Here is a 12,477-nt window from a genome sequence, read left to right on the forward strand (position 1 = left end):
GGCGAGGACAAGGAAATGTCAGCTTTCTAAAGTATATATAAAGATTTATATTATCTTATTATTACGGGCACCAAAGCAGGTGAAGTCCCTTTAAACAGGGACTTCGGCGAGAAAAGGTAAAAGGGGAAAAAGTCAAATGTGTAGGAGCTGCTGTCATAGTCCCTGGAGTCTGTTAAAAAGGCTGGAAGATAGTATAATATGAAGCTGTGAAGACAGTATTATGCTGAAAGCACAGACAAGCAGAGGCATCGCCACTAAAATTAAACTAAATTAATGTAAAAAAAAAAAACAGCAGATAGAGCAAGCACTGACTGCACACCAGGTTTTCTGTACTTAACTGGGGTTTATTATCTGCATAGGCAGTAACTGCTCAAAAGGTTTCTATATTTGGATTAAAAAGAAAACAAGAAATATTTAAATGCACTTTGTTATACATTAAGTCCTCAAATCACTACAGTTAATCTGCATATTAATACACAGGGATGTTTCTTTAAAAAAAGATTTAAAACATTTAAAAATGATGAATACAGTTCTGGCCCTGCTGTATGCGTAACGCATGCAGACACTATGGCAACTGCTGCTGCACCTGAAGCAGTCATTTCTACAGGGTTCATCTCCCCCGTTTCCTGTACCCAGAACCCCCTTCCAAAAAAAAAAAAAACACCTGGTTCAACCTTGTCCAGGAACAGGACACTGTGGTCCAGGGTTTGGGGTAGGAATAGACAGCAGACCAAGGAGTGTGGAAGTGATGGTAATGAATCTCTCTTGTTTTGATGTTTTAAAAATATGAATTGGTAAAAAGTGAAAACACATTTTCAGGATGGCATTAAAAAAACTGATTAAAAAATAAAAGTATGAAAACATTTATAAAGTGCTACGGCAAATGTAACCCTCAGAAGGTTCATCGTAAAGGAGTCACACTATGTTTTAAAAAGTCCCCTGCCCCTCCCCCCACCAGAGACAACTGCTCCAAACACACACCCCCATCTCTGAGTTTCTTTCTCAGGTCTCATTGCTGGGAATTAAGTAGGTAGGTCTTAATAAAAATATACAATCCAAAAATATATGATCCAAAAATATACAAATACAGCTCGCTCAGCTTTACCTTCTGTTAACTGGCAAGATAAACGGACTAATAGTGAGCCATGAGAAAGTGGTTTAAACCCACTCTTCTCTTGGTTTGCTTTTTGACATGCATCTACTGGAACCTTTCAGCAGGCCAGAAGCCTGGGACTTTCCTGCCTTTTCCTCCCACTCATAGCAGTGGTTGACCCGGGCACAGCTCAGCAGGCATTCCAGCTCCCCTCTGCTCTCAGTGTAGTGCTCCATTATTGAAGCAATGCTGTCAAATTGTGTGTGGCAGTTCTGACAAGAGGACAAAACAAAGAGCATAAATCAAAATGAGTTACTCTTAGTAGTGACCGGATATCGCTCTGACATGGATATGTATGTACATTCAGGAGGATTTAGAGCACAGCTATGGAGCAGGAAAAGCACCAGCACTGAAGCAATAAAACGATCAACCATCACAATAAAAGAGAGCGAGTCACTGCTGCGTTCACCCATCCCGCCCTACCTGCAGCAGGTATTTTCCTTTGGCAGTGCTTCGGATGGGGAAGGTGACAAGGCCAGAAGGGCAGCGTACGATGAGGGATCCACAGCTAGGCGCTTCTGTCCGAGAGCACAACAGGAAGGACCCCAGAACGTCCTCTGCCAGCAGGGCTGAGCTGCTGTCACTGGCAGGAAACAGGAAGTGACATCTTAGCCTCAGATGCCCCAGCTTACTCACTCCCCATCAGCACTCAGGCCCTCGTGTCTTCAGGTAAACTAAGGAGGGCACTGAAAGGAACTGTGACATCACCACCAACTGAATACAGGAGCCCAAAACACTGCGCTGAAACACTGACCAAACTCTGAGCCCAAAACACTGACCAAATCTCTGCGCCGAAACAGAGCCAAAACTCTGTGCCGAAACACTGACCAAACTCTGAGCCCAAAACACTGACCAAAACTCTGCGCCGAAACACTGACCAAACTCTGAGCCCAAAACACTGCACCGAAACACCGAGCCTAAAACACTGAGCCCAAAACACTGAGCCAAAACACTGTGCTGAAACACTGAGCCAAAACACTGACCAAACTCTGGGTCCAAAACACTGACCAAACTCTGGGTCCAAAACACCGACCAAAACACTGAGCCCAAAACCCTGTCCAAACTCTGAGCCCAAAACACTGACCAAAACACAAAGCCAAAACACTGAGCCCAAAACACTGAGCCAAAACACTGAGCCAAAACACTGCGCCAAAACACTGACCAAAACACTGAGCCAAAAGCCTCCAACATCAAGACCTTTTGAAAAGACAGACATTCTGAACAAGAACTGAGAGCAGAAACTGGAAGCACCCAACTGTACACCAGGGACTGGCAGTGTGATTCCTGGCAGTGTGATTACCGGCAGTGAGATTACCGGCGGTGAGATTACCGGCGGTGAGATTACCAGTGAGATTACTGGCAGTGAGATTACCTGTGAGATTACCGGCAGTGTGATTACCGGCAGTGAGAGTACCGGCAGTGAGAGTACCGGCAGTGAGATTACCCGTGATATTACCGGCAGTGTAATTACCGGCAGTGTGATTACAGGTGTGATTACCGGCAGTGTGATTACCGCCACTGAGATTACCCGTGATATTAACGGCAGTGTAATTACCGGCGTGATTACAGCGGTGAGAGTATCGGCAGTGAGATTACTGGCAGTGTGATTACCGGTGTGATTACCGGCAGTGAGATTGCTGGCGATTGGTATCGCGTGTTTCTGTGGGGAACGTTGTGCTCTCCCAAATTAACAGAGACAAAGATAACAGATGGAAATGGCAGAGACATGGGGAGGTCACAGGGCAGGTCTGGGGGACAGGGGAGTAGGTGGAGACTGGTGGATTTGGGGGTACAGGGGTGGGGTGTGGTGGGGGGGGGGGTGGGACGCACCTGGAGATTCCGGCCCAGGACCACACAACCTCTGCCAGGGCCTCCTCCGTCTCCGCCAAACTGAGTGGGCGCGGTTTGGACAGGGGAACCGGCGGGTTGTCCAGCGCCCTTCCTGCTCCAAGCACAAGCGACCCCAGTCAGTCCAGCACTTTCATTGTAGAAAAAGTCTCAATTATAATCAGCATAATACTATATTTTGGGGGATATTAGAGGATATTTCCCATTCGGGGGAACATTAGTGGATATTTCCCATTTGGGGGAACATTAGTGGATATTTCCATTTGGGGGAACATTAGTGGATATTTCCCATTTGGGGGAACATTAGTGGATATTTCCCATTTGGGGGAACATTAGTGGATATTTCCCATTTGGGGGAACATTAGTGGATATTTCCCATTTGGGAGAATATTAGTGGATATTTTCCATTTGGGAGAATATTAGTGGATATTTCCCATTTGGGGGGTTTATTAAAGGATATTTCCCATTTGGGGAAATATTAGTGGACATTTCCCAATTGCGGGAATATTAGTGGATATTTCCCAATTGGGGGAATCTCTCTGCAAACGGCAAAGATCTCCTGCTGTGTGTGACCCTGCAGGGGACTCTGCTCTCATCACCATTTCACACAGGATCTACTCACCAGTGTTTACAGAGAATTAGAAGCCTTATTCAAGGGTCTCACTTAAAACATTAGAAACATGCACACCAATTACCTTCTGTAATACAGGAAAGTGCAGCAGAATAACTCCCACCCAGTCAGTTGGCTGTGGTGCATTGTAGAAAACCCATCACCTCGGGGGTGCACGTCACCCTAATGAATCTTTCACACAAATTCCCAGTGCAGGGTGAGGATCGCATTACTGAATGGACTGTGTGCACAAACCCCTGTTGTGTGATGTCAGAGAGGGCCCAGCACGTTCAGTAAAGGGTATAAATTACCTAATGAAGCTTCTGACCCTGGACAGCGCTCTGTGAACACTGGGCCCACCTGGTTGGGAGTTCAGCCGGTCCTGCAGGAGGCGCTGTTTGTGGGGGGTGTAGGTGAAGGACCGGTAGGCCCCTGAGCGCAGTACTTTGTTTCGGATGGCCTTCTTGCGCACCAAAGTGGGAGAGGAGGGGGCGGGGCCTTCCTCTGGGCTGCTCTGCCTGTCATCAGCTGCCCTGGAGGGCACCTACACAAGGGACTGGGGTTAAATTACACATTCAGTCAGAAAGCAGAGCACTTATGATTTCGGAAATCCCCCCTACAGGTGGGGGTTTGAGCTCTGCCATGGCACAGCTGTGATCTCTTCTCCAGCCGTTACCTTCTCTGTTTTTCCTGGTCTGAATAAAGTTTTTTTTAAAAACATACAAAGGGGGGTGGGAAAGGAGGGTAGAACTGCCTGCTATGCTTTGTAACAGTCTTACTTCCTGTTTGGTGGGTAATGCTGGGGGTGTTGCCAGATGCAAAATGATGCATTTGAAGTTAGTGTGCAATCCAAGCACACAGTGGGCTTTGGAAAGTCCACAGCAGCACATTGTGCAGTCGTCCTCTCACCCAGCACAGTAAGAGCCAGAGCCAGAGCCAGCCCTCCCACAGATCAGCTCCCAGCAACAGGCTGTACTCCTCCAGAACTCAACACAGATCACGCGTGCACACACACACACACACACACACACACGCGCACACACGCTCTCCCATACACACTATTTCCCATATACACACACGCACACTCACACGCACGTGCATACACGAACATTCGCACACACGCGCTCTCACACACATTCTCTCCCATACACACACACACTCTCTCACACACACTCACTCTCTTCCATAGACACACACACACACGCACGCACGCACACACACACACACTCTCCCATATACACACATGCACACACACACACGGACACACTCTCACTCTCTCTCTCTCACACAGAAACACACACACACACAGCTTGAAGCAATCTTGTCTTTGCCAGTCTCATCAGTAAGCTCTTGGACTGTGGGAAAGGTCAGGACTTCATAATCGTGAGATAAATTTAACCACTCAACAATGATGGCATCCATTAAGAATGTGGCTTTTCTCAGAACCTTCCAATGTTATCTGAGGGGCAAGTCACTGTCCAGTGAAAAGGCACTGCAGCTACGCATCTGAAACAGGCTGGCCCACTGTCATAATTCAGACACCATGATGACGACAGCTGACCAGGCCATGATGCACAGCTTATCATTTCAGCTCATTCATGCAGCTGGACGTTTTACTGAATAAATTCAGGTTAAGTGTGGGGATCCCACCTCATGGGCAGATTTAAACCTGCTCATACCCCTGTGACTGAGCCAGCATACACTCCCACCTCTCCAGCTCATTTTCATATTCGGGTTAAAACTTCAAACACTTACAGTAATAATGCAAGATTTCTATTATATATATGGAAGTACATATAATCACATCCATGAAGTTCCAAGTGGCAGTGCATGTGTGTGCGTGCGCGTGTGTGCACGTGTGAGTGAGTGACTGAGAATGAGTGAGTGTGTGCGTGCATGTGTACGTGCGAGTGAGTGAGAATGAGTGAGTGTGTGTGTGTGTGTGCATGTGTACGTGTGAGTGAGTGAGTGAGTGAGTGAGTGTGAGCGAGTGAGTGAGTGAATGAGTGACAGAGCGAATGAGTGAGTGAGTGAATGAGTGACAGAGCGAGTGAGTGAGTGAGTGAGTAACCTTCTCTCCAGGCAGGAGCCCCTGGGTGGGGGCTCTGCGGAAGGACACCAGAGCGCTGACGCTGAGGGGGAAGCCCTGGTTTAGGAGGGACGGGGGCAGGGGGGGCAGGGTGCCCCCCCTGTCTGCCTGCCCTTCTGCTGCCTCGGGGTGCTTCTCTAGGTAAGACAGCTGGAAACAGCGGCACAGGAGTAGATTCAGAAACTGGGCCTGAGATTGGACAGACAAGAGGGAGGCGGATGAGCCACGGGATGTGATTGGACGGACCCTTAACGCGCATGCGTGTCCGGCGGGACTGAGCCTTACCGCGCGCGCATGTCGGGCCTTGAACAGGTGGCAGTAGAGCTGTGCATCCAGGCTGCCGGGGTTGTGAGACACAAAGGCGAACTGGGCGTCTGACGGGCGAGCTGTAGAGAGGGACACTCTGTGCAGCGCATGAGCCATCAGCAGGGTCTAGAGACAGAGGAGAGACCACACAACCATCAGACAGAGGTGAGACCACGCACCTATAAGACAGAGGAGAGACCACACAACCATCAGACAGAGGAGAGACCACGCAGCTATAAGACAGAAGAGACCACAGAGCCATAAGATATAGGAGAGACCACACAGCTGTCAGACAGAGGAGAGACCACACAGCAGACACCACGTGACCATCAGACAGAAGAGAGACTACACAGCTGTCACAGGAAAGGCCACACAGTTGTCAGAAATTGGACAGACCACACAGCTATCAGACAGAAGAGAGACCACACAGATGTAAGACAGAGGAGAGACCACACAGCCATCAGAGAGGAGAGACCACACAGCTGACACAAGAGAGACCACATGACCGTCAGACAGAGGAGAGACCAGACAGCTGTTGGACACAGAAGAATACGCAGCCATAAGATAATGAGAGGAGGACCTGGTTTAGAGGGTCAGATCCTGTTGTACAGAAGCACACACTTAAGTAAACTCTTCCATTTCTACAAGCTAACAGCCCCCAGCACGACACACACCATTTAAGCCACTTTCCCCACCGGCCTCATTACGTATATTTAGTTTTTAAACTGACAGACAGCATTTTATCATGTTTATTTGTACACAATAGTGTCCAAACAACACTGACTTTAGACAAGTTTGAGAAAAAACTGCCTGAAATCAGCCAATGAATTCAGCCAAGTTTAACCATGGGAACATGCTGTAAGGCCTTGTCCTTCAGCTCACAAACTGTCCAATTTCATAGCTGAGGAATATAGTCCTTACAGTTTCGTCCTCGTCGTACACCTTCACACCCTTAATGGAGAACTTCAAGGAGACAGACCTCCTCCTCTTGCAGGTCTAGACAAGAGAAACATGAATGAACCATCTGAAAAGCACTGATCAGAAAATAAAAGCATGTATAAGCCATCTATGAAAAAGTCTGCCAAGAGAACAGAAGTCGGTACATATGTGCATGAGCCATATCATTTACTTCAATGTACAAACTGTGTGTGTGCAGTATGTCCCATCCTTGTGATGTGGGGGGGCAAAACTTTGCTCTCTATCTAGGAGTACTAGCTCATTTTTTTCAGTTTGTGAATTTCAGTGACCTACTGAGTTTGGGATTAAAACAAGCTTCAGCCACAAACCCGGACAACAATATCAACTATAGAAAGCCAACAGTGCCAAAATATCTCAAACAACATGTCTCATCATGGTTATTTTTGATCACCATGGTACAATTTTTCCTGTGTCAACAGGGGAAGACTAGACATCTTTAGACAAAATGAATCAACACGACAAATCTCAACATGCCAAAAATGTACTTGTACATTTCTGTGTTAAAATTTGATGTGTTGAGGTGATTAAGATGTATGGAAAGTCAAGCATAGCTCACGTAAATGGACACATCACAAGCTCATGACAAACCAGAACACATCAACACGCTCAGAAATGTCGTAGTGGTTACCCATGCCTTGATACAATATGCTAACTGACACACAATTTCCTGCACTGCTATTGGTTAAGGTTCTTTGAAGCTTGTTGACAGGGCAATTCCAGCTGTGTTAACAGGTAAAAATGAAGTAGTATGAGACATATTTCTTAAGATGTTTTGGCAACGTTTGCTGTTCTATAATCAACAAGCTAGAGCAGCTGAAGTCAGTCATGTGACCCTGCAGTCTGGAGCACCCACCGCCAGGGAGTGCAGCTGCGCATGCAGGCGCTGGATCTGCTCGTCCAGACAGCAGTCTTCCACCAGGAAGGAGCCCACGTACTGCGGGAGGGGGACAGGCACTGAAATGAGCACTCAAACGGGACAGCACAGAAAGCTCTGCGGCGGAAACTGGGAGAATCATGCTGGACACACACATTCAGTCCTCTGGCCTGATGTCACAGAGCCCAACACATTCAGTCCTCTGGCCTGATGTCACAGAGCCCAACACATTCAGTCCTCTGGCCTGATGTCACAGAGCCCAACACATTCAGTCCTCTGGCCTGATGTCACAGAGCCCAACACATTCAGTCCTCTGGCCTGATGTCACAGAGCCCAACACATTCAGTCCTCTGGCCTGATGTCACAGAGCCCAACACATTCAGTCCTCTGGCCTGATGTCACAGAGCCCAACACATTCAGTCCTCTGGCCTGATGTCACAGAGCCCAACACATTCAGTCCTCTGGCCTGATGTCACAGAGCCCAACACATTCAGTCCTCTGGCCTGATGTCACAGAGCCCAACACATCCAGTCCTCTGGCCTGATGTCACAGAGCCCAACACATCCAGTCCTCTGGCCTGATGTCACAGAGCCCAACACATCCAGTCCTCTGGCCTGATGTCACAGAGCCCAACACATTCAGTCCTCTGGCCTGATGTCACAGAGCCCAACACATTCAGCCCAACACATTCAGTCCTCTGGCCTGATCTCAGGAACCCAACACAGCAATCGTTCTCTCTGCTCCACGATTACGGGTTCCCAAGAATTCAGACCCTGCTTTTTCATTAGGACTCACACATTCGCCTCTGGCCAGCGAGCCAACACATTCCAGCCAACACATCCAGTCCTCTGGCCTGATCTCAGTGAACCCACCACACAGCCAAACTCCGAAGTTCTCCTAACATGAAACTCCACCGATATGCGGGTTTTCTCCAAAGGAAATGGTAGAAACCCCTGCTTTTTTCAATTTTAACTTGGACTGGTCACAACCATTCCTGGCCAACTTCATTTCAAATGGACAGGAATATAAAATACTGCACTTCAAATAGGTGCAGAATGAAATAGCAGCAGTTCTGAAAGAAACTGTATGAGAAACAAACAAAAAATTACCAAGATGCACCACATGCATTCTGCAGTGTGCACAGCTCTGTGGGCTGCACACTGCACGCTGAGGAAAGCACAAGCTTGCTCAGAGGATTAAGGCGGCTCAAAAGAAAACAGAAAGGGGGAGCAGAAGACTGGCTGGATTATTAATCATTATAAGGGCACCTGACTCCTTGCATTTGATTAATCATTCTTATGCATTACAAGAACTGACCGTGTGTTTGATACCTTGACCAAACATTTTCTAAGAGAATCTTTTTTTTTAAAATGGGACAAGAAAACTGTTCAATTAATTTTAAATTCTGAGTGTCTTTGTTGTATTTACAGTAATCCGAAAGTAGACTACGGATAACTTTCTGAACAAAAACAAGCCTTCACAATAACTGAAATTAGCATATGGGGTCACTAAAAAATAAAGTGTTCTTACATTTAATTTCTGGATTCAGACATGGCATAACCAGTGGTGTAAGATGTTGATATCCTAGTCACTAAGCAGCACGTGGGCACAGACATCACAACCTACAAAAAATACAGCATCCTTGCTGTCTGAAGTCATCAAATGTTATCACCTTCATGTATAAGCCTATTATGCAGTGGGGGAATTACATACGGAAACGGAGTTTACCTCGGCCGACCGCGTCACCGTGCTGCCCTCTCCGGCAGGAGTTTCGCCCATTTCTTCAGGCGTGTTTATGCTCAAGTGGCCTCCCTCCAGGCGCGGGCGAAGCTCCACACTCGGCCCTGTGCGCTACAGCGGTGGCAGCAGACCTGCAGCGATACTGTGGTTAACACATAAGCACGATACTGCATACTGCAGCAGCTGCAAAACCGAAAGTATTGGTCTTGGCAAAGTGATGATCCGTTATCTGGTGAAAAGCGCGTCATCTCGGGTGACAGACTTTCATAGTTCGATGCTGCGGATTGGCGGGAGACCAGTTTGGAAAACACGACTCCGTAGACGTAGCCTATATCCACCAATTAAAACTGATACGCTAAATTAAGTAAAATTAAATGAATCGATTAATTAAATCAACCAATCAGCCGTTATCTGTATAGCTAATTTTGTATTTTGAATGCTGTGCGCATTGGGAAAAATCCATAAAACAAGAAAACCAGTAAAATTATAAAAATAAATAAAACACTTTGATAAAATAATGATAGACAGAGCAATGAGATAAATAAATAAATTAATACGCAGCAAAACAAAAAAGGAAAACATAGTCAAAGAATTGAAAAACCAAGATTAAAATAACAATAACAAAGCATAGGAACTAGAAGACTCCGGTAAACCTAAGAGTTCTATGGGTTTTGGCCGGGAGGAAGATTCATTTCGTCCATCTTCAAATCCACAGAAGTGCTCAGGCCAGGCCTTACAGGTCGTTTACACACGCGGTGCGGGGGACCCACTGTACACCCAATCTCTTGATTAATTAAAGTTGTTGAAAAAATGCGTTTAAGTTTCAATGTAATTTTGTACTAATATTGCTATTTCAGTGATCAGGTATCCTGTTTCAGCAATTAAGACCCACTGACATCAACTGTGAGTCTATAATTTAATGGAAAACCCGAATAATTTGCACATTACAGAAAATTAAAGCTTGATCTGACGTTAGCGCTGCTTAATTATCGCCCAAGTCAGTAATTGGCTATCTAATATCTGTTAATAATAACAATCTTTACGTTTCATAAGTAGCAGTTGTGGTAGGGTGCGAAAAACAGCTTGAAAAACCCTGGTCTAGTCTATAACATCTGTTCAAACCACATTGAGATAGACTCCCATTCATATAGCTAACACAACAAGTGACAACACACTAAAAGGTCAACTTTAGTTGTTCAGTGCTTGCACTGATTCCAACTCGATCCCACGCCTATTGTGAATCGAAGTGTGACTGTTATGCATGGACTCAAATCATGTCGACTAAATACTTAACATGAAACATGTAGGCTAGCCTACTATTTATTTACAAATCACCTTCCGTTGTCTATAAAAAACAGAACTCCATTTAGACGACGCGTACGACGTGGACTAGGCTAATGCAGCCATTTAGACTTTAGAACGCTGCATACAGATATGATTTAACCAGGCTAATGTGTCACTCACCTGTACCACGACGCCAATGGAAATTAACCGCACAGGCTAAGGGCGAGATTGTGCTGTTCTCAATACGTTACAAACTTCAGATCACGACAGACAAAACGTTACCTGTATGTCCGATTTTCCCGAAGAGCTCCCTTACCATTTTTTTCACATGATAGGCTACAGGTAAAGAGAAGAGATAGACAAGCTACAATCGAAAAGTTTGGTCAAGTCTTACTTTCAAAACAGCAGTTTTAACAGCACATCATGGTGAAACACCTCGATCGCAGATCCAATTCCTCTAATTCCCGACTTCCCACATTTCACAACCACGACTCGCTGCCAACACTCACCGCCTACTCAGTCTGTGACGAAATCAGACTCGTTCTTTGGGCTTCGCCGGTGCGTCCAATTAACAAACAACTCTGTTCAGATATGCCTAAATTAGAGAAAAACACGCAAAGCCAATTCACCATCAGACTGGAAGCAGCCAGAAAAGTAGGCTTCTTTCACTACACTAGGCTACGTGTTCTCCGCCTCTGATTAGGCGAATGTCTTAGACGCTGCTGGCTTCACCAGGTCTAAAATGCAATAACTCTATAGGATGTGCCCCGATAAGCATGTCCAAAGCTATCTACGATTTCAAATATATATTATTTGAACTAATATACATCTGCCCGTAGGCCTGTAAGTTAAACGTTTCATTCTTTTAGCCATACTGAATCTAACTGAGCAGAATGCATTTTCTTGCCTATAAAAAACGGGTATAGGCCTAATATCTTCAAAACTGAAATGAAGGTGATTTTTTTCAAAGCTCTTTGTGATATAGCAACTGAGAAGTCTGTCGTAACGTCACATTTTTTCTCTCCAGAAAATACCAAACAAATCTCTTTTACGAATGAAAGGGCCTCTTGACTGCATTGCAGCCTCAGCATTCCATACCAACGCCCAAGATTAGCCTACAGTATCTGCAAACAGACGGATAACTTGAGGCAAAAAAACCAGAGTAGTCTAGTTGTCAAGCAGAATGTACAAAACACGCCCCTATCCGTTACATGAATGAACAGGTAGGCTACAGGTATTTTACAACATGTGCGTCTCAACGAGAGCACTATATCTGCTGCAATTCATCCCTGGCCTTTTCTGTGCGTTAATCACCAATAAACACGAAATAAAGCTTACGGAGACATTGAGTAATCCTGATTATTGTTTAGAGGCAGAAGATTGATTAAACGCCCATCCCTCCTCTGCATGCACAGGTAGGCCAATATTATAGGACGCTGAAGGAATGAGGAAAATGCACATAAAAGAACACTGGATTGGGGTGTCATACCGGCTCTGTTCTCCATCGTAGGCGTTAATCAGACACAACGCAGTATTCAGTACAAAGCAGAATGACTCACTGTTGCCGGGAATAATCATTCCAACTAAACAAGCAA

At 45.9% G+C, this 12,477-nt stretch overlaps 1 protein-coding gene across 4 annotated transcripts; it reads right to left on the bottom strand.

The window, feature by feature from the left end:
* Positions 1 to 323: 323 nt before the first annotated feature.
* sh2d5 (SH2 domain containing 5) lies at positions 324 to 12,133 on the bottom strand. Of its 4 annotated transcripts, none has more exons than XM_064305223.1 (10): positions 11,392 to 12,133; positions 9,587 to 9,729; positions 7,838 to 7,918; positions 6,928 to 7,002; positions 5,986 to 6,132; positions 5,683 to 5,889; positions 3,972 to 4,155; positions 2,984 to 3,095; positions 1,577 to 1,736; positions 324 to 1,365 (listed from the first exon to the last, which is right to left on the bottom strand). In XM_064305223.1, the coding sequence occupies exons 2-10, from the start codon at positions 9,635 to 9,637 to the stop codon at positions 1,159 to 1,161; spliced, it is 1,224 nt and encodes a 407-aa protein (XP_064161293.1). In that variant the 5' UTR covers positions 9,638 to 9,729; positions 11,392 to 12,133; the 3' UTR covers positions 324 to 1,158. The 4 variants fall into 4 exon arrangements, with proteins under 4 accessions (XP_064161293.1, XP_064161295.1, XP_064161292.1 ...); XM_064305225.1 differs by having other exon boundaries at positions 9,587 to 9,740; positions 11,277 to 12,133; XM_064305222.1 differs by having other exon boundaries at positions 11,277 to 12,131.
* Positions 12,134 to 12,477: the final 344 nt, after the last annotated feature.

Source organism: Anguilla rostrata, chromosome 13, assembly GCF_018555375.3.
Source record: "Anguilla rostrata isolate EN2019 chromosome 13, ASM1855537v3, whole genome shotgun sequence".
Classification (NCBI taxonomy): Eukaryota; Metazoa; Chordata; class Actinopteri; order Anguilliformes; family Anguillidae; genus Anguilla; species Anguilla rostrata.

What these genes read in the sequence shown, in the direction of transcription:
- sh2d5 (XM_064305223.1), bottom strand. Translation starts at nt 9,637, where the DNA reads ATGGGCGAAACTCCTGCCGGAGAGGGCAGCACGGTGACGCGGTCGGCC. An exon ending in GGCTCCTGCCTGGAGAGAAG is followed by an intron (nt 4,156 to 5,682) that starts GTTACTCACTCA and finishes TCCCTTGTGTAG; the next exon opens with GTGCCCTCCAGGGCAGCTGA. An exon ending in TCCTGGGCCGGAATCTCCAG is followed by an intron (nt 1,737 to 2,983) that starts GTGCGTCCCACC and finishes GTTTCCTGCCAG; the next exon opens with TGACAGCAGCTCAGCCCTGC.